The 27,121-nt window shown below is 40.0% G+C and overlaps 1 protein-coding gene across 2 annotated transcripts in view; it reads right to left on the bottom strand.

Annotated features, from left to right (window-relative positions):
- Nucleotides 1-27,121, bottom strand: part of fam184ab (family with sequence similarity 184 member Ab) — a 230,620-nt gene that overhangs the window by 49,719 nt on the left and 153,780 nt on the right. For both annotated transcript variants that reach the window (XM_033648787.2, XM_033648786.2), the window contains exons 14-16: nucleotides 25,446-25,658; nucleotides 4,571-4,724; nucleotides 1,117-1,244 (exon numbers count right to left, since the gene is read on the bottom strand). In XM_033648787.2, the coding sequence (XP_033504678.1) occupies nucleotides 1,117-1,244; nucleotides 4,571-4,724; nucleotides 25,446-25,658 (495 nt within the window). The remainder of the gene's footprint in view (nucleotides 1-1,116; nucleotides 1,245-4,570; nucleotides 4,725-25,445; nucleotides 25,659-27,121) is intronic.

Below are 27,121 nucleotides of genomic sequence, written 5' to 3'. Positions count from 1 at the left end.
CTGTAGTAGTAGTAGTCGTAGTATTAAGTTAATATTTAATTTAATTTGCCCCATCACATTTTCAGTGAGAAGAGAAGAAAAGAAGCATCACCAAAGGTTTTTGTAGTGACATTAGGAACAGATAACAGAGCAGCTGTGAAGGATCTCAGGGTTCTTGGAGGGACATAAGGTGATATAGAATCTATTATATAGGAGGGGTGATGCCAGTAAGAGCCTTAAAAACCAACAGAAGGGTTTTAAATTCAATTCTAAAATATACTGGGAGCCAGTGTAGGTTACATGAAGCAGGGGTTTTGTTAAAACTCTGGCAGCAGCATTCTGAATGGTCTGTAGTTTTGAAATGGCAGTTTTAGGAAGACCAGTGCATCGGGCATTACAACAGTCAAGACTGGAAACAAAAGCATGAACAAGCTTCTAAGCAACTTATTGGCTCAGTAGAGGTTGTAAAATGACACTGAGATTTCTTACTTAAAATATTATTATTAATGGGGCGTCGGTGGCTTAGTGGATAGAGCATGCACCCCATGTACAAGGCTGTTGCCGCAGCGGCCCGGGTTCGACTCCAGCCTGTGGCCCTTCGCTGCATGTCACTCCCTCTCTCTCTCTCCCCTTCACACTTGTCTGTTCTATCAAATAAAGGCTAAAAATGCCCCTAAAAATATCTTATATAAAATTATTATAAAATATCTTATTATTAATAATAATAACAACAGTGAAGTGAAGGGTTGCTCAGCAAGGAAGAAGGAGAGAGAGCTGAATGGCGTGAGCACAAAGAAAGCCAAAATGATCTGATAATCTTTTTTTTTCTTACTTAATGACCCTGACGCATAATTCATTTCAATATTTCGAGCAATTATGTATATCATATTGCCTATAATGATCTAATGGAGCCTACTGTAGTTGTGCTTCATCTTAAATTTAAATGGTTCATCATTATGATTATGATTGATGATCATTAGCTGTTTCTGTGCCCCCTCCAGCACTGGATGCCATATGCACAGTGCGTGACGCGCGTGCACGTAGCAGTGCTGCTGGATGGCGGTGAGTCTGCAGAGTTTTATAATCAGCTCTTCAGACATGTCTTACATGTGCAACTGTGGATTTTCTTGTCCCTACCTGTATCCGGTTGTTCTCCAGTGTTTTCTCCAGCTCCACCTTGGCAGCAGCTGACTCTTGTTGGTGGGTTTGTCTCAGGTGTTCGATGGCTGATGCATGGATGTGGTTCAACTCTGATCGCAGAGAGGCTGGTGGGAAAAAAAGGACATTAGAGGCCATATTTAATTTGTACACAACAAATAAACTTGTCTGCATATTTCGGACTCAGTGATTTTCAGGCTTGTTGAAAAAGTTTCTCCAACCTTTGGTCTGCTCGCAAAAATTTGCTCATTAGATGCAAAGGCCTTTTTATTACAAAATAAATAAATAAAGTATTTTTTTACTTTGCAAATAAAGCAGAGTGCTTCGGCTGCCTGTGCCCAAGTGGCTTTTAATCCTCACTCCAATGAACAAGTTTCATTGCAAACAGTCTAATGGTTTCGTATAGAGAGGGAACACACACTGATATTAGCTCTCTACTTGAATGTAAAACAAATTTATAGTGTAAGAATAAAGAAATACAGCAGTGAAAGCTGGCCACTGCAGTTTTTGAAATTATGAAACTACAGAATAAAAAACATAATATTACATACACTCCCATCTGAGCACACACATGTATACACACACACATTCACACATACAAGGGGAGAAGATGAAGGAAAGTAAGAGAAGGAGCGAGATAAAGAGAAAAAATGTATTAAAAGGATGTCAGGATGTGGGAAGTGAGAGATAGATGGAGGCAGCTCTCCAGTGTCAGGACCATGACATGAAGGTTAATGGAAGACCATTTATCACCGCACAGTACTGGTTCCTGCTAAAAAGCTGATAAGATTTTTCTGCACTTTCCAGTTGTGTTGGTGTATCTCAGACTCTCTGCTCATGCTCTCATGTTTTAACTGTTGTCTGTGCATCACATTATTGTATATATATGTAAAAATACACACTGCATCTTTTAGTATTTTCTTTTATTTCTACACTAACTTCAGAAACAAAGCGGCAACAGTTTGTTTCAGAAGCCAGACAAATGATAGAATATCAATATATCTATTATTATAGAGAGGAAGGACTTGCGTGCACACAAAAAACTGTGCACCAATGCAACTATGGATTCATCACCCTCCTTAAATCATACCATCTCTACGGGGTCTAATCACCAAAGACTTTCCACAGTTTTTCATTCTTATGTGCACACGTTAATAAATATTATTTTTCTATACCAAAAGAGTCTCTCCTGACTGAAATACATATTATTCTGAGATGGGCCATTCTGCATCATGAGTACTTTATTGATGCTTTCTGTACTTTTGTTGTCAAATTTAAAATGAAAAATAAATTGTATTTCTACACTGTGGTATTATTCTTTTTCCTAAAGTAAATGATCTGAGTACTTCTATCCTGCAAGGTGACAAAAAACCAGAAGAACTGAGAGAAAAAATAAGATGGCAAGAAGAACTAGACTTAAAACTAAGCATCTCAGGTCTGGCGAGAATATGCACGTAAATTCCAGATGAGATATTTTGTAACACCTTTTCAACAAGCCAAACTCCAACACTTAGTAGCCCTTTTTAAACAGGAATTGTGCAAATTTGCAAGAAAGCCCAATCAGTCTTTTTTCAGCATTGGCAGTATAAAAACAAAATCGGGGAGTGCAGCAAAATGCCACCTACCTACTTTTGTTTATACAGAATGCACCTTTTTCGGGGCAATGGGGGGGGCGTGAGCAAGTAACAAAACGTGTAGCTCAGCGTGTGACGTAAACAGTGACGTGGGAGGGAAGCCGCAGCTGGTCAGTCCTTCGGCAATACTCTTGCCTGTTCTTCACCGTCCCCGTCATCTGACGGTTAATGGCCTCTTCGTTTGCGAGGACAAGGAGGGCGCGCAATTCCTTGTCTCCCTCGTTGCTCATCTTTACAGTGTCTGTCAGGTTTGTGTTTCCCTCTTGCTACTAGCTGCTCGCTAATTCCTGCTATCAGCTGTTTCCTGTTTATCCACCGCCAGTGGCTTGCGACATCATCAACAGCTCCTCCCACAAGTCTTCAACAGCCCCTCCCGTGGCGGAAGGGCACCTCGTTCTTTTTAAACTAAAAGGGTTCTGCCAATATGTTTACCCTACGAGGCGGAAAATTGGGCACCTCAGATCAACTCGACAATCCGGGTCTGTGTCTCTAAATGCTCGCAGCTTGCCGGCAAAACGGCCCAACATTCACGGGAAATCTGGCAGTGTAAAAGGGGCAATTGACACCAAATTGTTGGAGAATGCAGAGAAAACCATGCTGATTATAGTCACATCTTTTGGTCTTGTCCGCTTTTAAAAACTTACTGGGCATATAGTTGTATAGAAATTAAATATGTTTCAAAAAATTACCTAGAAATTAGTCAAAAGTTCATTCTGTTAGGAAAAATGCAAAAGGAGATGGTTGGATTTGAAGATAAAATCCTTATTGGAATACTGAGGATAACTGCTGTTAAACTTTTAACAAAAAAACTGGCTCCAGAAACTAAACCCGAGTGTAGAGAAATGGAGGAGCCTGGTGGAACAAGCATATAAAATCAGAGGAAATCTTAGAATGAGACGCACATTGTGGGCAAAATGGGAGAGCTACATAGAACATAAGATTCAAACCATGATGCACCTCAGCTAAATGCAAAGCATAGTAACAGTAGACACTTAAACAGCCAATAGATTGTTATTGGATTAATAGATATTGACAAGAGTCAACAACCAAATGGGGGAGCACTTTTGTTTGCTGTGAACTTAGAAGTATACATGAATTGAATTGTATGGACTTTGAGGTGCAGTGGTTTAGATAATATATAAATGTTTGTATTTAGTCATATTGTATTATTTCTGATATAACATGTGCTACCTTGTTGAGGGTTTGTGTTGGTTTTCCTTTATTTGCGCTTTCTTCATTAATTTTGCTTAGTGCGCTGTTCGTTATTTACCTCAGTTACATGTCACAATGGTATCTCACATCTTGGAAAAAATGAAAAAGATCTGAGTACTTCTTCCACCTCTGCTTTTAGCCCGTTACGTGATCATGTCGGGGTAGTATGCTGCCACAAATGTTTTAGTTTTTTGAATTCCAACTGCACTGGGGCAAAATAAAGTATGTTGTAAATCTAAAAGTGTCAGTGTTATATCCCTATTTACAAAATTAAAGGACAGAGGTTCAATGTTTCAGTATTTTCTTTCAGTACGACCTCAGATTTCACTGTAACATCAGGCCACACTGTGACCAAAAAAAATCCCCAGTCTGTGCATTCTTAAGTAACTTTGTTGGAAAATAAAATGTGCCAAAGGTCAGGGATGGGTGAATCTTTTAAATGCAAGCAACACACGCACACACACACACACACACACACACACACACACACACACACACACACACACACACACACACGCACACACACACACACACACACACACACAAACACACACACCCACACACACACACACACACAAAGACCCTACCCAGCATGGCTTTGCCCTCGTCTTCCAGTTCAAAGCGGAGTGTTTGCAGCTCTTGTTCTGACTGCTGTTTGAGCGTCTCGATGCTCTGGCGATGAGCCTCTCTGAGAGACTGCAGCTCTGCATGGTGATGATGGCGGAGACGCTCCTCCAACTCCTGATGGAGAGATGAGAGCGGGAGGAAGAAGGGGTTGTGTCAGGGGAGGTGAGGGAACAGGGGAGGGTGAGAGAGGATAGCAGAAAGGAACAAAGAGGGGTGCAGCAAAATAGGGAGAAAGAGGAGAACAGAGAGTGGGAGGGCCAAAGGGAAGAGAGGGTGAGGGGTGGGAGGAAATTAGGGTAGATAAAAGGAGGGAAGGGAGGGAGAGAGAGATGAGAATTTGTGGATTAAAAGTTTACGACACAGGAGGACATGACAGAAGTAAGAGAGATATAAAAATGAAAATGGAAAAGTGAGGCAAGGAGAGATAGAGAGGTATTTAAGCATCATTTTAAATCCTCCATATGGACTAAAGGACAAACTGACCAATCATCATGCACTGACTTGAACTGCACAGAAACATCAGCCGAAAACAGAAGAAAAATCGGACTTTCTACGGCACAGTTTGAGAAAGGTAGAGATAAGATCACTCCCTATGTCAAATGTATTGAAAGGCAGACTCTTCTCTCATAAAGACGTTTCCATAAAAGGTTTGCTGACAGTTACAATGGATCCCTGAGCAGAACGACCTCGACTGTGACGAAAATCAATTGAAAGTCATTCTGCTGTAGAGTTTTTAAGAATATAAAAAGGTAAAGTCACCTCACTGTCAAACTGCATTGAAATACCGACTATTGTCTCTTTTTCGACAGTTCGGTTTTTGAGAAAAATAGAGGGAAGGTCGCCTCTCATGTTGTGTCTCCGAAAAAAATAAAAAAGCCTAAAAAGGTTTGAGGACAATTCCAGAGGATGTCTGTTCAGAACAGCCTTGAAACTTTACTTTTATAATACTGACATTTAGTTCAATATAATTCCCTCAGCTACACTGAGCAGTAAAAAAATAAGACATTTCTGGTGAAACTGTCACCTTATTTTCTAAAATATAATTGAACAGACAGAGACAGTGGCTAAAAATCATGACACATTTAACCTTTAGAGACAAAGTGGGTTTTATGATAATTTTTTAATATACTGACGATTAAACACATTTACTTTGGGATTGGGTTACAAGTTCGTTAAGGTACAGAGTGAGAAAACAAATGACTGAATTCCCAACAGGTTCTTTGGGAATTTTGTGACCAAAGTTGTTCTCGCAGTAGAACTAAAAGGGACTTTATTGTTGAAACAAACATAATAATTATGTGTATTATGGACAGGTGTCAATCACCAATATGTACTAAAAGTTTCCTTAAAGACAGAGGAGTCTAGACAGAAGCTTTTACTCTACAAATGTCCATTAAAGAGGACTTATTATGCTGTTTCTTTCAGGTTCATACTTGTATTTTGGGTTTTGATTAGGAAATGCTTTAATGATGAAAAACCCTCTGTCTCTCTTTAAGCTCCCCTGCCAGAGAAGCCCAGTCTGAATAACTGCAATCGAGCATAGCAACACATTCCAGCAGTAATATGATCCAAAATTGTGGAAAAATTAACAACACCAGCAACCAAGATTAAATGTTTCTCTGATATTAGCATGTAGCTACATGTAGCAGTGTACTTGCAGCAGGGGAATGACTGTAACCGAGTACAGCAGCACTTTCTTCAGTGAAGAATCACCAATAAAAGCTTTGAAACACAACCTCACATGTTTCTCCAGGAATATTGTCCAAAATCAGCAGAAATGAAAAACAAGATTCTATGTTTCCCTGATGTTAGCATGTAGCTACATGTAGCAGTGTATTTGCAGCAGGGGGATGACTGTAACAGAGTACAGCAGCACTTTCTTCAGTGAAGAATCACCAATAAAAGCTTTGAAACACAACCTCACATGTTTCACCAGGAATATTGTCCAAAATCAGCAGAAATTAAAAACCAAAATTATATGTTTCCCTGGCGTTAGCATGTAGCTACATGTAGCAGTGTAGGCTACATAATGTAAACACTTGCAGTAGTGCGCCTGGAGCAGATGACCATATATAGAGATCCATCATGAGCTGACAGCTTGTAGACATTCAGAACGGTCTGAAGTCTGAGGTTTTTATTCACAGGGATTACTTTTACTCATGTTTACCTCATTATTTGAAACTTTGGCCACATTTATCATATACATTTGACATTGTAACATTACATATATGACAGAAAATAAGTTAAAGCATATAGGTCCCATTTAATAATTCTACTTGTGAAGGAATTTAGAGTGTGAACTAATTCTTCAGTAAAACAAAAACAAGTGTTTTCACCATTTTGTTAATCGCTTTTTTTTTTTTTTTTTTGTTAGGGGATTAATTAATGAAATTGTGTTAAGTTAGTTTCCAGCTGTTGTTTACCACAGCGTTGGCTTCATTACAAGAATTTAACAAACAACTTAACCAAAACAACATATTAAAATATTAGCAAAGAAAACTAACAAGTACTTATATACACAGCATTAGCATCAGGCATTAGCTCTGTTGACTGGAGGGCTGCCACAAACCATGCACACACACACACACACACACACACACACACACACACACACACACACACACACAGAGCACAGACCTACTAACATTACACTGCTGGCAGTCGAAAGTTTATTTTGGCAGGAAGAGCTGCTGTTGATGTGTGAGGAGCCACAGAAACAGTTATTAGTGTTTGTGTTTATAGGAAATATGGTTTAACTTTTGGGAAACACATTCACAACTCCTGCTTCTGTTTAACTCGACCAACAACTCAACAGACGTTTGTTGTGTCAAGTGTCTTATCACAGTGAGCTCATCAATCAACAGAAGTTGGTTGTCATCTGGTTTGTGGGCAGAGAATGTGAGATCAACATTACACTTGACCATAAAAGTGAACATTTTAGGGTGAATTTGTGTTACTGGTACATGCCTTGTCTATTTTTTTGATGAAGCCTTGGTGCACAATAAACCAGATTAAACAAAAAAAATAAATAATTTAACTACACAGACTACTTCTAGTAGAAGCACAAATATCAAGGAAAAATGACCAAATCAGCAAAATCTGCAAGTCTATAAATTCAGGCAGGCAAAATGCTATGACGCTCAGCAAAGCACAGAACAAAATTGGGTCGCAGCCGGATGGTGAGCTGCGCCTGGTGGAACTGTCCCTTCCAGCTCCCTTACAGTCAAGATGGTAGATAAAAACAAGATAACAAAAAAAAAAAAAAAAAAAATAGGTGGTTTATTCATCTCGTATTGGGCCTAATTTTAGTGGATCATACATGGGTATGAAATTAATCTGCAGATGCTGTGGTTCAAATTGAGATGAACTTTTCTATGGATGTCAGTTTTTGAGCCACAACAGGCCAAAATGTGGCCTAGAACAAACTGGGTAGGACTTGTCTTTTTTAGTCGAGCCGATTTTGGAATACTTGTGGTCACTACGGGCAAGGGTGCTGTGGAGTCAGCAGTCAATGACAATATAAAACAGTTAATAAAACAGGTTCTTCAACAATGTGAATCTCAGTAACCACAAGCTGTCATTGAGCGTACAGTCATAAATGAGTGCACAAGATATTAGGCTGATTGGTCCAGTAGTTTGCAAAATTAGCTGCAGACAGAGAGATGCACATACTCACACACAACCAAACACATGATCCTCTCCAGACTTACAGGGGACAGAGATACTTACTAATATATAATCTAATTATATAATAATCTATATATCTATATAATAATCTAATTATATAACATGTTGAATATCAAGAAGAAAACACAGTTGCTATTCATGTCAGCAGTATCAGAATATTTGAGTTGAGATTTCATTTTCATTATTACACAAAGCCCTAAAAGAACACCACTGCAGACACAAAGCTGCTGTTCACACTGAGTGGAACCCATTTTGCTTTGTCAGTGAAAATAATAAGATGCCATTTTGCAAATTATAACTAGAACCCATCAACAAGGAACATCTAAAATGATATTCATAGAAGGTTGACGGCAACATCTGTGGCATTTTAATCTGCCAATATGCAATGCCTTTGGGAAGTGATTCATGGAACGAAGAGAGCAATGAATATTCAAATGAACCTCGCTCTGAGTTGGCGGACAGCAGTCTCTGTTTCTTTTAGTGTTTGAAGGGCCAACTATTCTGTTTTTATGGTAACACTTCAAACAAAAGTGGTAAAGTTCATTAAAGCAAGATCTCTGTGTTTGGATGGATAATAATGTTGCTCACACTATATTTAGTTGTGTATCTGCTAAAACTGATATATATGCTAAAAGTATAACGGCAAGCCTCTCCCCTTTCCCTATTGTCAGTGTGCCAGTCACTAACTCTTCCTGTCCTGCTGTAGTCCCCAGTGTCTCCTCCCACTCAGCTACTCCTCACTCCCACATCCACCTGTACACCTGCTCCCAAATCCCATGTAATCAGCTCCTCAGTACAGTTAATACACTCCTATCCCTCAGTCTCATCTCCTCGCCCAATCATCTATTTTTACTCTGCTTTAATGGTCCATCCTTCTTGTTAAGAACCATCAGTAGAGTATATTTTTGCTGTTGCCTAACCTGCCTGCCTGTCTTTCTCTGACTTCATAGGCACTTGTTTCTTGTTGAGGTATACATTTTGGCAGTTTGCAGCATATTTTGGTTCTCACGGCAGCATTTACAAGCGGACCAGATCAAATGCCTCGCTTGAGAAAGCTGCTCTTGATTGGTCAGAATTTCCATGCGGGAAAAATCCAGGAAGTAAACAAAAAATTGAGGAGGAGTACACTTGCAGGATAAATGTGACACTTTCTAATCACAATGGAGGGACAACTATGCAGGTTGATTTTAGTGCTGGTCATCGTGTACTGTATTGCTTGCATTGTTCATTTTAGGCAAACTATACAGTTTGAAAATGAGGCACGGCTCCAACTAGAGAACAATTTTTTGATACATTGGAAGTCAGCAGAAGGAAAGTTTGCAGACTGGAGAGTTGATTTTCTCATCCTGATGAGTAACTTGCAGCCAAACACCACCACCGTCCAAAGCCAACCACAAGAAGCACTATCAAGACTTGCAAATTAGACTGAAAAGCCTAAATTTATCCTAAATTTAGCAGAGCTGACACAGAGGCAACTGGAAGTCAAACATGAAACAATGTTTGTCCATTAGCTTGTAATATGTAGTGGCTAGGAGAGCTTGCCTGAGTCCAGATCTTTGATTTGCCCACACTACCAAGTTCGAGTTGATTGATTCATCTGGATCGTGACATGAACAATGTTTGCTCAGTTAACATAAGGGCCCTGGGCAGACTCAATTAGTCAATCAGCGTCACAGATCAAACTAATGCCAGTTGGTGCTTCTCAAAGTTAAGGATTATTCCTGAGTAGGATGGATCTTTCCAAGTTGGATCCTACAGAGGCTAGGCAATGCTCCTTCCTAGCATTTGGTGAACACACATTGGAACGGGCTAGTGAGCGCCCAGGAGTGCGTCACTGAAGGGGCTCCACCTTCAATTTCGGAATTGTGGGTACTTCATGCCTGCTGGGGATACACACATGCATTCTTGAAAATTCTCTGAGGGAAGGACTCAGTAGAATTTGAAGGATCCTAGACATTGGAACAGTCCTCCGGTGGGATTCGATGATGAAGCCTCCTTGAAATTCAGCCATTTAAGGATTATTTCTTGACTTTGAAAAGCAACAACTCTTGTGCTGTTGTCAAGGAGTAATAGCCTCAATGGTGAGCGCTATAGAGAAGATGGACGCTGCTATTGAGGTGGTTCTAAGTTGACATGTCCCCTCAATATCGCCAGATATCGTGGTTTGTTTTACTATGCTACGCTCCACTCTTAAAACCCTGGCAAAACAAGTATCTTGGAATGACTAAGCATCAGTGTGGACTTAATGACTTTAGATTCAGACAGATACCTTGGTCTCTAGCAATTGATTAGGGAAAAATTGAATCTCCCACCCCACGGAAATTAGTTAGAATCGACGCAATGTCAGACTGAAGATGGAAATGAAGTGTAATGAGTAGTGAGGCAATAGCAGAGCAACATCATAGTAAGATGTGCGTGTTTGGCTGTCAGTTGGCAAAAACTTTCTTTAAGCTTTGAAAGAATATAGTTGAGGTTTATTCATTTCACCCTTATCTTCCTCCTGACCTAACAATGCAGGTGAGGGAGGTGTGGGTGAAGGGGAAAATCTGAGCGAGGCCTCCAATATTGGGTGATCCAATCAAATCTTAAAAATGTAATTTACATCCCTCAAATCATGATATATCTCACATCACATAAGAAAAGCTAACGATGCTCTAACTGTGAATTTTAAGAAGCATCAATATGACTTTTTGTAGCTTAAGAGGATTGTTAATGTTTATTAATGATCCTTAGTTTGTAAAAAAAATACAAGTGTTTAAACTCCGGTGGGATGTTTTGTCACAGTGTAAGAAAGTGGACTTTAAAAGCCACTAATCTCTCTTCTTCATTGGTATTGATCATTGGTCTTTTTGTGCTGTGGGTCAGTAAAAACCATAGCTTTTATTCCTTTAATTAAAGGGAGCACATTAATTACTCCTAATCACAGTGAGTCCTATAATTACAAATTGACTGTATTGTTGTCACCTCCTCCTCTATCCTCTCTGCGTGGAGGCAACAGAGTGGTGGTTCAATCTTGATTCCATTACTGGACAGTCAATATTTGTTACTTTGTTGGTGGGTGAATCCATTTAACTAAGTAAAAGGGGGTTGATACTGATGAACAAGTATGAGAGAGACGGAGGGATAAACACACAAAGACATGAAGTGAGACTGTGGCCCTCGGGTCCCTCGGCAAGCTGATCCAGCTGCTTCAGCACAGGTCTTAATCCTGACCCCGAGGACAACTCAAAGACCTGAGTTGGAGGAACTGAGGCATCTAGAGGGGTTACAGCTGTCTGATATGTATTCAGGTGCTAGACTGGTGAGTGGTTTAAAACCCAAGAGCAGAATTTTAATGCCCAAACTGACCTGCAGCCAACACATCGACTTTGAAACAGGTGTAACATGTTCTATTCTTCGGGTCTTAGTCAGCACTCAAGCTGCTGTATCATCCTCTGCTTATTCAAAGCTTTCTCTTGGAGACCGAAACAGAGAGCATTACACTATGGCGCCTGTTAGAGATTAATGTATGTGTAACCTTTTGAGTATCTGACCTTGAGAAATGACTGCACACTGGCAAGGTTTCAAAAAAGTTGGGTATTTTAGTAATATTTTTATGGGCTTTCAAGGTACATGTGTAAAATATGGCCAGAAATTTGGTTTAAAACATTAAAAAATGAACTACCATTATCAGCAGGCTGTAAAGAAGTAACAGTTTTGATGTATGGTGATGAAGAGTTATCTTCTAAAAGTAGCATGCTAACCAGCTAGACCTGGCCCGTTCTGCTCTGTTGTACCTCAGGAGGCGACAGTGAGTCACTGTAGCGTCCAGTCTGACCTCAGTCCAACATGAGTGGACAAAGAGTAAAGTATAGCCCCCAGTTAGTGGCACAGTAAAAACAAAGTCTACTGACCTTTTCACCACCCCAACCACAGAGAGACAGACCAGACTTCCACACAAACAAACAAAACAAGAGTAAACATTGGTATGACTTTCCACCACCGGCTCTTGGCGAGTTAAGACATAAGGTTTGATGCTGAACTCACAACATTTCTTTCAGACTGGTAGGTAACATCTAACGTTGGCCATTTCACGAGACATATCTTTAATGCAACTAATGACATCACAAACGTTACCAAACAACATGATCCAAATGGTGTCGATATGCGATTTGATGTGGCTGATGTTTTCTTTTTACCACGTTTTTTCTGAGACTTAACAAGGCAAGTTATAACATACACTAAAGTCCAACACCACGTGAAGATTATAAGACAGCGGTATTATTTTGACTGTCTCTCAGAGTTTAAGCAGTTAGGTCAAATTTTGCGTATTCTTGCCCTGCTGTTAGTAGTGCGCTTTTTTTTTTTTTTTCACATAGCTAATGACTGTAAATTTAGATTGCATGGGCCCAGGATTCGTCCATTGAAATGCTGCCCCCATTTCTTTTGAGCATGTGTAGTATTACACATTGCCCCAGATATCAAAAACAATAATGGAGAACCTATATAATATAACCCATATATATTTGGGTTCATTCCCTTTCAAGATGTATTACAGGCTTAACAAAACTAACTGTCTTCAGCCATGCTTTCTGCTCTGTGAATCTGCATGCTTAGACACTGCCAAATGCTGATATGCACACAACAAAAATGTGATGTTTATGTGGTTCTGATGTTTATCTTCCTTTGGCAGAGTCTATTTCTGGATATATTTCGGCTTTATTGCCCAGTTTAAAACATCTGTTAGAAAAGTGACAAAAAGTAAGTATCCTCTATGGAAGAAATACCTGTAAAACACCACTCAAAGAGGGGCCTGATTTCACGATTCTATAAAACCATCATGGATGGCTCCCAGATCTCCTCAGAAATGAAGAGACTTGCATGGTGTGAGGACTTAAATTGAGACGATCTGCCTGGAAGCTCAAACGCAATCCATAAACGCCCATTTTTAATTACTGCAATATATGTGGATAATGAGAATATATATGTAACTCCAACCATGTCCCAATACCCCTGACATTGTAATAAATGTGGAATAAAGGGCACACTATTTCATTGCCTATGGGATTGCCCAAATATCCAGGTATTCTGGATAGAGGTTTTGGAAATCCTTTCACAGGTCATAGGTGTTAAGTTGTCTGTATTCCCCAAAGTTTGTATCCTTGGAATTTTTCCCGTAAACTGTAAACTAAGCAAGGCAGATAAGAAAATGACACTCTACTGCTTATTACAAGCAAAACACACCACAGCCAGATTCTGGAAATCCACTATGAGACCAAGTTTACAAACCTGGCTCACTGGGCCGTCACACTCTGTTGCTCTTGAAAAACTTACCTTTACAATTAAGGGTAAATATTCTACTTTTAATAAGATATGGGGATGTTTTATGCCATTTTGTTAGAAGGGGAGAAGGCTGCAGAAGTCTACCTGTCTTAATCTCTTGAATGTATAGGTAGCATTTCTGATTATTTATTTTGAACCTTGGAAATGTACTCACTGTACTGCCCTATCCTAGCAGTTGTTAGTAAGATGATGCCTTACTATTAATGTTCTATTTCCTACCCAAGCCCCAACCTCCGGGGGAGACGAGTGAGACCAATGCGGAAGTGCCAAAAACTGCAGTTCACTGACTGTCCACTTGAGGCTGGCTCCGGAAGTGAGTCAATTCCCATAGACCCCCATGTTAAAATGCCCAACTTTAGAGCAGAAATAAACATGTTTACAGCCTGGTACAAAAACTCTGCTGTGCGGAGCTCGGCGGAGCCGAGCTCAGACTCGGCCGTCTGCTCGGCGTCAACGTGTTTGTGCCTTTTGGATATTTTTTCAGGCAAATATTGGAGTAATATGGCTTGCTGTTCGATTAATTATACCAACAGACCGTCCAAGAAGTATGTGCTACAGGTTTTTTGGTAAGTGAAATTCAGAAATTCTAGTATTATTTAATTTATGTTTATATGTTAGCACTATTTAGCGGATATCGGTGTCTGCGGTCACCACCTAGCTTGTCAGCAGCGTGTATCGGTGTCTGCGGTCACCACCTAGCTTGTCAGCTTATTATTATTAAGCCTTTATTTAATACATGTAAAATCACATTGATACCGGAGGTCTCATTTTCAAGTGCGACCTGTATCACAGCAGCAACATCCACATCAAGTTACAGAGCCACAGACAATACGATACAACACAAGCTTAGCTCGTTAACTAGCTAACCAGCCAGCTTACGGTTAGCCTTCGAGCAAGACGCCAGTCCGGGGATGCATCGAAGTCGGAGCCTGACAGAGAAGTGTTAGGATATAGGCATTTAGGGAGAGAATATTTTGAACAAAAGGCTGTGTGAGGTTTGAAAATAAAAGTCCACCACGTTAGTTAGCTAACGTGATGCAATGTTAACATTGTCATAGCAGTGTAACGTTAACGTAACATTAAGGCTATACTTGTGTATGTAAATTAAAAAGTGGCGAACTGTGTGAAATTACAATAAGGTGTGTAATGTAATTAAAAAAAACTAATATGACATTTGACTGTCACATATAAAATATTAAGAAGATTAGTCTATGATATAGGCCTGTAGGCCTGTAGTTACACAACAATAGATAACGCACAGACAGAATATGAGGACTGTGATGGCCACCACCTTTTTGTTTTGCTAAAATAAATTGATTATGATCTGTTGAACATTGAAGTAATTTAAGTTGTATTGTTTGCATGTAAAGGTGTCTGTGAAGTAGGTAGCTAACACATATATTACTTTTAATATCTATTTGTCTGTGTAAAGTTTTCCTCCATGTGACCCAGACAGACTGGACCAGTGGACACTCAACACGAGAAGACAGAACTGGACTCCAAACAAGACTTCCCGTCTGTGCAGTGAACACTTTGAGAGTCATCACTTCAGCACTGACTCCAGGATAAAGACACCTTTTTTTATACAGTACCTCACAAAGAGTCAAGAAACTTATTAAGTTTAAAATGATGAATTATTGTCCATAATACATTTAAATGCATTACATAAATTACTAATTGTCATATATTACTAAGTACTCGATTAGGGCACAGCTTGCTCTGTACTATTACTGATAAGGTGAAATTACTTTAGTGTTCCCCTGATGCAAAAGGCCAAATGAAGATTTTATCACTCAAGGAACATGACATGTATTTACCAACTTTAACATTTTAGTGCCGTGGCAGTGAGCTTTGAGAACAGTTCGGTTTCCTTTTGATAGCAACAGTTATTTTAATGTGGATGAATTGCATATTGTACATTCATACTCCAGTTGTCTTGGTAGTACACTGTTAAATTTAAAATCACATTCAAATATAAAGTCAAATATCTACAGAACTTAAACACAAAACTATTTTATGAATGACAGCCACTTACTCAGCAATGAGATCATTTTGGTGGTGAGTGGGCTTTTAACCAAGACAGGCTGTAGTCAATGTTTTCTACCTGTGTTTTTAACCTGTCATCTTTCTCTCATGTAGGACACTTGAGGAAAGTTACAACGCCTCAACCAATGTGATGTTTACTCCACAGTAAAGAGGTTGTTTCACAAGAAATTAAGATTTTGCAAATTATGACACTGGGTCCTAATTCATAGGTTTTATAATTACTGTTATAAATCTTTTCATTTATTTCATGTGTACTTTTTGTAACCTTTTAATATGGATGTTTTCATAAATGCAAGCTTTGACTTAATTTTATTAAACTGTTTGTGTAATTTTTATACCTTTTGCTATATAAAATGGATCAGACAAAATTTACTTTAGAGTAAAAGCTAATTTTTTGAAAGCTGTCATTCATCAGTTTCCTGTGATGATTGGAAATATAGTGATGATTTAAACCATTAACAAAATATAATAGTTATTAATGGTATCTTAATGTTTTCATTTATGTCTTAACATTTACCCAAGTTTGCATTTATCTTAGCAGAATGTAAAAAAAATGAAAAGCTGATGTTATGTGCTGGTTTTGTTTGGACATTTCTTTAAGACAAATGACGAAAATTCACTGAGAAACTATTCTCCTTTTGTGAAAAACAAGAAAATATCTGCACACTGAATAGTTTTAAGTCCCGTAGGAGGTATTATTTATTTGTGACATTGTGACATTTGAGAAGGTTCTGTGGGTATTGCTCGGTATTGAGGCTTATATAGTGGGGCTAAAAAAACGTAACACGTAATTGGCTGATTATCTTTCTGTTTGCCTCACTATAAAAACGTCACAATATCTTTGCCTGAGGAAGACCCTCTCAGAGTTGGCAACATAGCAACAAGTGATACCTCCTTGGGGGCTTCAAAACTATTGTGTCCAGCTAATTCTTTGTTTTTCATTTTGAGCCCTTTTATCCAGTCTCATTCTAATGTGTTAAAACTAGACTTCTAACAGAGCAGCAAACAAAGGTTACTCTCTAAAATCTTCTCAGGCTCTGCTGCTGGGTGTAAGGTGTTTAGTTATCTTCAAGTACAAAGTTAAAATAATCAGGCCCACACAGAAATGGACTGCTTAATTTTTTGTCAGTGACAATGTTAAACATTAATGCTTAATGTTTTATCTGTAGTGTATGCTTTGTTTGTCCTTTCAATTGACAGTCAGATTTGATTGTGAAATACAACATTCAGTCAGTAACAAAGACAAAAGGAGTGCAAATATAAATAGAATTTATTGAAACTTTAAACAAGTTATAGATGAATATCAAAAACTCAACATTAGCCATGACAGCCTGGGCTAATATTATCTTAATGCCAGGATGCTGGAGGTGAAGCTGGTGCCGGTCCTCCTTCATCATGCTGACCAGCTTGACACTGCTGACCTTCCCCATATCATTGCCGCCACAGTGGATGAAGAGGACATCTGGTGCTGCTCTTCCTCGCAGGGAGTGGGAAAAGAAGGAGAAAAGGCCTCTCCACTGCAGTCCACCCCAGCCAAACCAGCAGACACGGATGCCCGGCATGCTGAGGGTGCTTCCCAAGGTCTCTGCAGCTCTCTGGACACCACACCAGACATAGCTGTCATCAATGCTCCACACTGTGCATATGAAAGTAAAATGAGTGTAATAAATGCTTTAGGTAATTAAAAACAGAAAGTTAACTATAAAGGGTGAATCACTTCTTTTTGTTGACAATACTATTATGTCACATCTGTAGGATAAAATAAAACAGGGAGCAACACCTCAAAATGTGAATAGACAGTCTTTTAAATGCTTTCTTTCTGTCCTTGGAAGACAATGTAATATTAGCTGCCTAAAGTCAAGTAGCCAAAACTGGTACTTTGAGTTTCTGCTGTGTGTAGCAGGCGTGGTTGAGACGTAACGTTAACAAGTGGCCATGACCTCAACACCAGTGATGTACTGAACATCTTGTAACAACTATAACACTGCCTTTCTTTCACAATTTCTACATTTCTTTATCATGTTCTAGATGATAATCTTGCAATGCGCTGTTGATAACAGTAACGTTAACGTTACAGATACATTTAAGTCCCCTTCGACTTTTATCAATGTCACGTTACCATAATTAACGTTAGCGTTCTATATTTAAAAATGTTGAAGCGTTTTTTAAGATTGTGTAATCTCAATAACAGCTGAAGCATTGTTTCAAGATTTGTTGTATAACGTTAGTTTCAGGTAGACTCAACTTACCTCAAGTTTCGTGAAGGAGCTGGCACCAAGCGGCACCAAGCCGACACCACAGGGCTTGCCCAAGTAGCGTAGCTTGTTAGTCTCGTAGCTTCTTAGCCTAGCTTGTTAGTCTTAGCTAACTTAGCAGCGTCGAGCGAGGTGGGCGTGTTTAGGCAACCAGGCTTCCTTTGGCCCGCCTCTTTGCCCACTTTTGATTGTCTGGGAGTTGGGCGGAGTCAGGCACTGCCAAGATGGCGACGTCCATAGCCGAGTATTTTGAGTTTCAAATCCACTCTTCAGAAACGGATGGGTGACGTCACAGTGACTACGTCCATTATTTATACAGTCTATGTTCCTACCTTACTTGTTTTTTGTTGTTGTTTTTGATGTACAATTTGAAGTATATTAAAAAGTCAATAAACACACTTCTTTAAAAAAAAAAAAAGTTATATTACTTTGATGAAGAAATTAAAGTAGTTACATTATCTATTACATTTTGAACAGGGTAACATTTCCTACACTGATTAAAATTGGTGCTTAATGAAAAACTGGGGAAGTAATTAGAAACCATAAATGTCTGCATCAAATTAACGGACTGTTTAACCTAGCAACAACTGCAGCCGGCTCAAACGTGATTGGTCAATATCACGCGGACTACAAACAGCCTAGCACCAGAAACCAGGGCTCTTCCGCTCTTCTTCCGTAGGAAAGATCTCTGGGGTTTGCTTACAGACTCTACATTCACTGAATGTAGAGTCTGTATATAGAAACTACATGGTGTGTAACCTGAAAGTCAACAACAGCAAAAAAAACAGTTCAACAAATTTAATAATGGTAACCAGCAGAATTACTGATAAGGAGCAAATAACATTCTCATAGAAGTTTAATAGAAGAGTTTGGGAAAAGCCATTAAAGCAGCCACCAAGCAACCATTAATGCCACTGATACCCACCACGCCTTAAATAAACACCTTGAGCTGGTTCCTTTGGGGCAGGAGTATAGATTTTTCAAGGCTAGGTCCCAGTGGTTTAAACAATCCTATTAAATTTGTTTGGTAAAATAACTTAACTTGTACTCTGGCAGTTAGTTTGTGTTCTCTGTGGTTATCCCAAAGACCAGTCCATCTGTAATGACCCATAATTAAATAAACAGATGAATTTACTTGCACACAGAGTGGCTCTTTTTCCATTTTACTTCATAAAAGCCAAAATGGCTCCATATTGTAGCTTTTAAACGAAGCAGTGCCAGTGGTATTGTATCCATCTGTGGTGACACATGCTAACCCACTGTGGGATATTAATGCCAGCGTAGTGTCCAGTGTTTGCATACTGTAATATTTCACAGGAAATAGTATGCAATTCACATACTGTTAAATAATAAATGGTCCACAGCCTTTTGAATTTAAAATGTTAACTGCATTAATTAATGAATTAATTAATTAATATGAAAGCACCTTAGAGTGTCCTGCCAGAATAACAACATCAGGGAAAGGCACAGTGCTCCACTGTGGTGTTTTAACATCCCCAGCAGTGCAGAGCAGCTTCTCTCCTGCACTGTAAACTCCAGGGACAGCCAAGACCCTGAGCAGGCCGGGTGCAGGTTTAGGTGAAACACACTGAATCTCATTAATAAAATGGTAGTAAGTCTGTGAGTAAATTTGCACATAAAAACCCTTGGTACTAAAAACCTATACCGGATTCATGAACGCTGCGGAAAACGTGGATTTGATCATTCATAAATTGACAGAGTGCTCCCCCGAGTCAGCAATTAGCATACATCCCGCCCATGAATAGCCAGTGACCACCATATAAGGAGGTGATTATAACTATGGATAGGTGCATCCTGTTGACCTGCGAGTATGGAGCAAACAAAGAAACAGAAAGAAAAACTTTATTTATTATATATAGTTAAACTTTATTTAACTTTAGTTATTTTAGGTGAAATGGAGTTGAACAAAACATTTTATTTTCTTCTATTCATGGTGTTGTGACTATTTCTTTTTAATAATTTTATATTTTAGTTTTTAAATTTGGCCCATGGCATCAACTCTTAATTAAAATTGTGTTGTTTGCCCGACAACTGCATTTGGCCTCTAGTTTCGCAGACCGGACGAGGCGGAGGCGCAGCGCACCTGCGCTTCGCCAACTGGGTGTGGCCAGGCGGATTTTGCAAGTTTGGCACACTGTGCGTGTTGGTGCAGCTACTCTTCTCTCCCACCTCTGTTCCTCCTACCTGCGCAAGTCGGAAAGAGGGAGGAGAGAAGGGGTGGAGTGGGTTTTACACAGCCGATTCACATCACACCAATCAAATGAGCCCCTCTCCTTGCCCTTAAATGCGCCGCATGAAGGCGTAATGAGAGTTTACTCAATTCGCCATGGCGGAAGAGAAACTTCAAAACTTCTCCCAGGAGGAAACTGATGTTTTGGTCCGGGAGGTCCAAGCACGCACTGCGAGCAGACCTCCGCAGGTTTCCATTACGCGTGCCAAGCGTGCCAAGCGTGCCAAACGTGCCAAACGGTGCCAATCCCCTTTGATCTGACATCAGATGTGACGGGACAGTCGATGTAGAGATACATTTATGTGCTGATTGCAGATAGTTGCATTGAATAGTGGTTTTGTGGGTATTTATTGCTGCCTGTGAGGTTTTGGTGACGTGTGCGCACTGTCCGCCAGTCAGCCAAACTTCCACTACACCGGGCTGCGCTAGTAGACAGTAGAGCTGGTTTCAGTTGGCGAGCTTTTAGCGCACTTTCGGCGAAGCCTTTTGGCACGAAACTGTCACTGCGCCAAGCTGGATCTGTCGACACCTCCCCCTGCTGCACCGCCACACCCATCTCAGCGCACCTCGGTCTGCCAAACTACCAAACTGAGCGCGCCTCGGGTTGCGCTGCTCGAAAATCCTGCCCCTCCCTCTTCACCGTTCTTTGTGGCAGCTGCACGCAAATAATGTGCCCTGCAGAGCGGCATCATGTCTCCCTCATCTGCTGTCATGAACAGGTAGGTAACGATAGTGTTTGCCCTAAGCTTCTGCATTCTTTGTCTCTGTTGTGAAACTAAACCACTATTAAAATATCTTAATACAGGCAGTCTAATGTAGGCAACAAGTAAGATAGTCTGACGTAAAACTACACCGTCTCCGTCCAACTTTCTGCCAAATTCAAGTTCACTAGCTGCCTATTGTGAGCAGAGACAGACGCTGAATTCCTTTCCCACGTCCACCAGTCTTTTTAAACCAAAACTCAATCTGAAATAATGTTTACGTCTCCCATGTCATGTAACATGCAGTTTGAGACTGTGCTGCGTACAGAAGGCAGAGGAGGAGAGGAGGAGCGCGCTGGTTCATTTTAATTATTTAGAGAACAGCATCTTCCAGTTTTATATTGAGCTGATTTAAATAACTCATTCACATTTTAAGAACCATGATCTTAAATGTGCTAAATGCTAACTAATTTAACTAAATGAGTTTTATTTCTAATCTCTCGTCATGTTTAACGTACACGTTTCAAAGTCATCTGCGTATTGTGAACACAACAGAGCAGAGCAAAATTTATGTGAAGTATCTTATTAACACAAGCACTACGAGCAGTCAGAAGCAGGGGTAGATTTTGTTAGTACCTACGAAAAGATTGGCGCTACTAACATATTAATGAATGTCAAAATACACGTGAATTTGATCTGCGAACAGTTTGCACACAAATTATTCTGTTCACGTTTCGTGAATAAGACCCACTGAGTGTACAGTTATTTTCTTAATCACAGAGTTTTTTTTAATTGTTTAATGCTGCAGCATGTGCTGGTCAGCCGGTCTTGTTTGCTAATGTTACTGCTGATGGCTGCTCCGCTCCTTAAACTTTCGTCTCTGGTTGACAGCGCATAAAGTATTTACAATATACTTTACGTTCATCTTGCAAATGTCATTATTAAGACGTTAAATAAAACATGCCTGCAGACGCCGCTTTTTGTGAAGAGGAATTACAAGTTTACACCAGTGTGTCCACACTATAGACTGACCGAGGATCACCAAAGTCAATAGGATTCATCCCCTGGGAACCATGAATGTCTCAACAAAGTCTGATAGTAATCCATCCAATACTGCAACCCTGCTGCTAGCATGGCTACAAAGATGACTTTTTTTTGTGTTTTTACTTGGATATTTTATACATTTTGTACATTACTTCATAGTAGTATCCACATGCCCTGAGCAGAGCAGGTACAACATGTCACTGTCTGCATGCAGGCAAGAGAAAGTGAGCAAGAGCCTGAGAGATACGTTAGAGATAAGTAAGACAAAAGATGCAAATCAATAAGCTGTCAATTGCTCTGTGCACACTCGCTGCTTCTATTTGTAGCTTTTCGGTAGCAGAATGTCGGGGAGCTAAATTAGGTTATGTGAGTGTGTTTGTGTAGCGGGGATTTGTAACAACTTTATTACTCCCTGGATGTGGCTGTGTGCGAACAGATAACGCCAGACAATCTGCGCGTACCTCCCATCCACCCGAACACATAAAACAACACACACACGCACACACGCACACACACACACACACACACACACACACACAGACATATCATCCGTCTAATGCCTCCACTCTGGATAATTGAGTTTTCTTTCCCTGCACTGCTGACAGAAATATAAACACCCGAGCATCATAAAAGCCCTCCATAAAGCTTTTAACACTTTATTCCCCTGCTTATTAACTAAGACTGTGGCGGGAGAAAGAAGAGTGTTTGACAGAAAACGGGTGGTCAATCGTGTGGTTATACTGAGGGAGTGTGCAGCGGCTGGTGTGTGTGTGTTTGCATCAGAAGATGAAACAAGTGGAGGAGGAGGAGAAAGAGATAACAGGGAGGAGAATGTTTGTCACAGCAGTCAGTTTGGTTTACAGGAAAATAATGAAGACTGCCGATTTCATAAGTGCTATGTGACTCAGAGGTGATATTCTTTCTCCACACAGGCACACACACACACACACTCGTCCTTGTACACATTTGTACCCGAGGAGTTGCCAAAAACACATCATAAGGACACCGCTTCCTGACCTCCATTCTGCCTAAAGCATTAATACAATTACAGCGTCCAAGTCGAAAAAGGGATTTGGGATTGTGATGTATAGCCAATCCAAATCGACCTTGACTGTGAAATGGAAGGATTAGCGTTGAAGAACATTTTCTTGGCACCTTGAGGAGTGTGTATGTTGGTTTGTGCATGCATATTTTGACATTATAAAGGGGAAACACAGAGCTGTCAGCATAGCTACTTGATATATAAGCTGTCTGCTGTCAGTGAGTGTGAGTAATGATGGTGATGACTCACTGACAGTCTAACCTTGACTCTGACAAGGCTCTATTGGATAAAAATGTCATGGATGGCTTCTCCTGGGGAGCTTCTCTAACTGGCACTGGGAGATGACATAAATGCTGCAGCTCAGAGATCAAGCATACATTGTTTGCATGTAATTACAGGATAATCATTTAGTTTTGAAGAGCGCATTTTCGAACAAACTTAGGAACTTCGTGGTTTGGGAATTCAGGGTGCTGAAAGTGCAGGTTTTCTGGTTTTACTTTATGGTCTTACATTTTCACAGCCATTATACTACATCTAAATTAATGTGAGAGTGATATGTTGAGGTAAATAATCCACACTGAGGGACTAAGGGAGGCTTTTTAAAGGGGGACCTGTTGTGCTTTTCCTTATTTCTGTAATCTTACAAAGCCAAAGTTTCAAATAATGAAGTAAATGCACGTAAATGAATCCCTGTGAGCAAAAACCTCAGGCTTCAGACCGTTCTGAACACTTTGTTTGCAATGTCTTTTACCACTCTGGCTCCATATGGATGTGAGCAAGGAATCAGGGTGTCTACAGATACAACCAAGTTAAATTTAAGACTTTTTAAGACCTTTTTAAGAGCACCTTATATGAAATTTAAGACCAAATCTGCAATGGAAATACACATCAGGCTGGAGACATTTTCATGGTAATGTGACCCAAAATATTTAAGACCCATTTAATCAGAATTTAACACAATTTAAGAGTTTTTAAGTTTTTAAGGCCTGAGAAAACTTAATTTACAGATGGTTGTGACAGAGACATGTGCTTCTTTTTCTTGAGAGGCCACTATGTTTGAATAGTTGTTGTTTTATTGTGGATTTTTGTATTAAATGTTGTATTTGTTGCATTTAAATGTGTTTTTATTGGCTGCTACAGTGGCTTGGTCTCTCTTGTAAAAGAGATTTCAATCTCAATGGGACTTCCTAGTTATATAAATAAATAAATAAATAAATAAATATGACATCTTTAGACTTCTCAAGGACCCGTGGACACCCTGGGAATGGATTTCTTTATATGGTCATCTGCTCCAGGCACATTACTGCAACTTACATTACATTACATTGCCTACACTGCTACTTGTAGCTACATGCTAATATCAGGGAAACATGTAATCTTGGTTGCTGATGTTGTTAATTTCTCCCAGATTTTGGATCATGGTCCTGATGGAACATGTCATGTTTAGAAGCTTTTATTGGTGATTTTTCACAGTAGAGAGTGAAGCTATACTACATCACATTCATTTCCCCAGCGTCAGTGTCGTTGCAGAGACGTCAAGAGTGCAGATACCAAACACTGACTAATCAGAGCAGACTGGGCTTTTTTGGGAGAGGGGCTGAAAGAAACAGGTGCTAAAGCAGAGTGTTTCAGACAGAGGGTGCAAACAGGTGTTCCAGCACAGACAGTATGAGGAAGATACAGTGCTGTTTGACCATCAAAGCATGTAAACATGTTCTAGAAAAAACCCAAAATACAAGTATGAGCCTGAAAATGAGGATAATAGGTCCTCTTTCATAATCCAGGATAAATGTTGCTGTTGTTATACATCAGCTCACTGTGCTGATTTAGAGTTTGAGGTAAGCATGCAGTCACTGTCCATGGTGCTGACTTTGGATCTAAATGCTCAGTCTCGCCTGCAGTATTTCTGTTTGGCTGTATCACATATAGTGATTTCTGACTGAACTTTTACTGGACACGGCCAGAAATATTGGCAAATAGGAGCTTGACTTTTTGACAGGAGCAACACAATAGGTGAGGCTGATTAATATTACCTTATTGCATTTGTATGCCAGCCAATATACTGAGCAATAAAATGCTGGATTTTAAATTTTTTAGATTCATAAATATCATGATCGGTCTCGGCTTAATCCAGTTTGATTTGGGCTCTATTTCTGAGCACTGGTGGTGCTATGGAGTGGGTTTGTATCTCATGCTCTACTAAGACATGCATGGGTGCACTCATAAGCATGAAACAGGTATTTATGTCAACTGTTTCATGCTGTTACAGTGATTGACAGCTGGTGGCAGTAACACACCAAGAAACCAGCCAAGTAAAAGACTAGGAAGAAGAGGACTGCTAGCTAGCAACCATGGATGCAGCTTTCAAAATATTCAAAATGTCTTTACATGAAAACTCTACAGGGTATGGTGTCATTTTGAAAGTCTTTGGATTAAACTGTGGATAAATGTACACATGTGTACGTGTGCATGTTGGCCACCACCTACCTTCAGGTCCCTCTGCCTGGCGTGCTCCATGTCCTGCATGGAGCAGCAGTGGACCTCCTGCAGACGCTGCTGTCGCCTCTGGTGCTCCGTCTGCAGCTCGTCCAGCTGCATCCTCAGGTGCTCCCTCTCCTGGCTGAACTGGTGCTGCAGCTGCTGCAGCGACGACTGCGACTGGGACAGCTGCATCTCCAGACTCTGCTTCAACAGGGAGATCTGGAGAGGAGCGGATGAAATAATAAATGTTAGGGAGGGCAGTTGAACGAGCTGCTGCTGCCACACCTTTGCATACATAAACTAAAAGGACATATAAGGACATCTTTAGAGAACAGCATCTTTTTGTAGCAGAACAACAGAGGCAAAGAGGGGGTGGCAATCAGGCAATTAGGCTTAAACAAAGGTTGCAATATTAAAATGTTTGTAATTCTTTAAAGTCTAGAGCAATAAAGTTTCTTACTTTTGTAAATAAATAGTTTGCAGTTTACTGCAGTTAATAATAAAGTCTGGCTAATGGTGCAGGGCAATGGATGTAGCACTGGAATCATTGTGGGGAGAAAGCAGCATGATTCACCAAATTAGTCTGTCTAGACAACTTAAGATAATGAGTCTTTGGGCAAATGTAGAGATAATAATGCAGTACATCCTTGTACAACCTGCTTTGGCAATGCTTTATTTAATCGTGGTCATGCCAATGAAGCTAATTTGATAAAGAAGCTGAATAGAAAACTTAAGAATATTAAGGATTGCATCTATTATTTGGACGAGCTTTGCTGTGCTACTAAAAGGTCAGCCAGCTGCTGTGCGTAGAGCCCACTTGTCCTCTCATGTCTACAAAAATCTGCTTTACCAACTGTTGAAGTTCCTTTGCAGCAAACTGACAGGTGAGACCAGCTGGACCCTAAATAATTCATATTTTACACTTTGAAACTTAGTTGGAATAAATAACTTCATCACCTTTGGGATCAACTTGCAGATCATGATGAGTGGGATTACTACGCACAACAAAGACAGATTCTCAGTGAACCAAAAAGAGCAGCAGCTGCAGCTCAGCCTCGGTAACTGCGTCCTAAATTTGGAAATTATATTATGACTAAGACATGAGTCATGCACTGTGTCACAAGGTTGGAAAGCTTCATTAACACAAACATATGTTTATATATGCTGTATTCTGAGCTGTTGTTTACCTGCTGATACAACTGAGTTACTGATCTGTGAAATGTTTTAGGTGTGGAGGGTGACGTCTATTACTGAGACACCTGAGAATCATGTGAAAGAGGTAACCATCCTAGGCCCAATCCCATTTCTTATTTTTGCCCCTACCCCTCATTTCTGAGTGACCCTTTGACCCTCAGAACAGAGTAATGGGGTAGCGATTCAAATCTTCTCCTATGAAATTGGACTCTTGAAGACCCCGATTCGTCATCAGTAGCTTTTCATGGTGTTAACGCAAACAGACATGACTATGGCAATCATTGATGAAGATTTTTAAGTCTTCCAGGTCATGGTAATCTTAAGTGCTATATCGTAGGCAACTGGACCTTGCTTGACTTTCTTGAAGATGTTTCACCTCTTAACCAAGAAGCTTCTTCAGTTCGAATGGACTGATGCAGAGTCGCAGGCTTTAAACTCTGTGTGGGTGTGATTGCACAAAATGGAGGGGTAAGGGCTTAATGTAGGGG

The sequence above is a fragment of the Epinephelus lanceolatus genome, chromosome 13 (genome assembly GCF_041903045.1).
Source record: "Epinephelus lanceolatus isolate andai-2023 chromosome 13, ASM4190304v1, whole genome shotgun sequence".
Taxonomy (NCBI): Eukaryota; Metazoa; Chordata; class Actinopteri; order Perciformes; family Serranidae; genus Epinephelus; species Epinephelus lanceolatus.
Note: the sequence above shows the minus strand (reverse complement) of the source record. Positions and strands in the feature narration are given on the sequence as shown.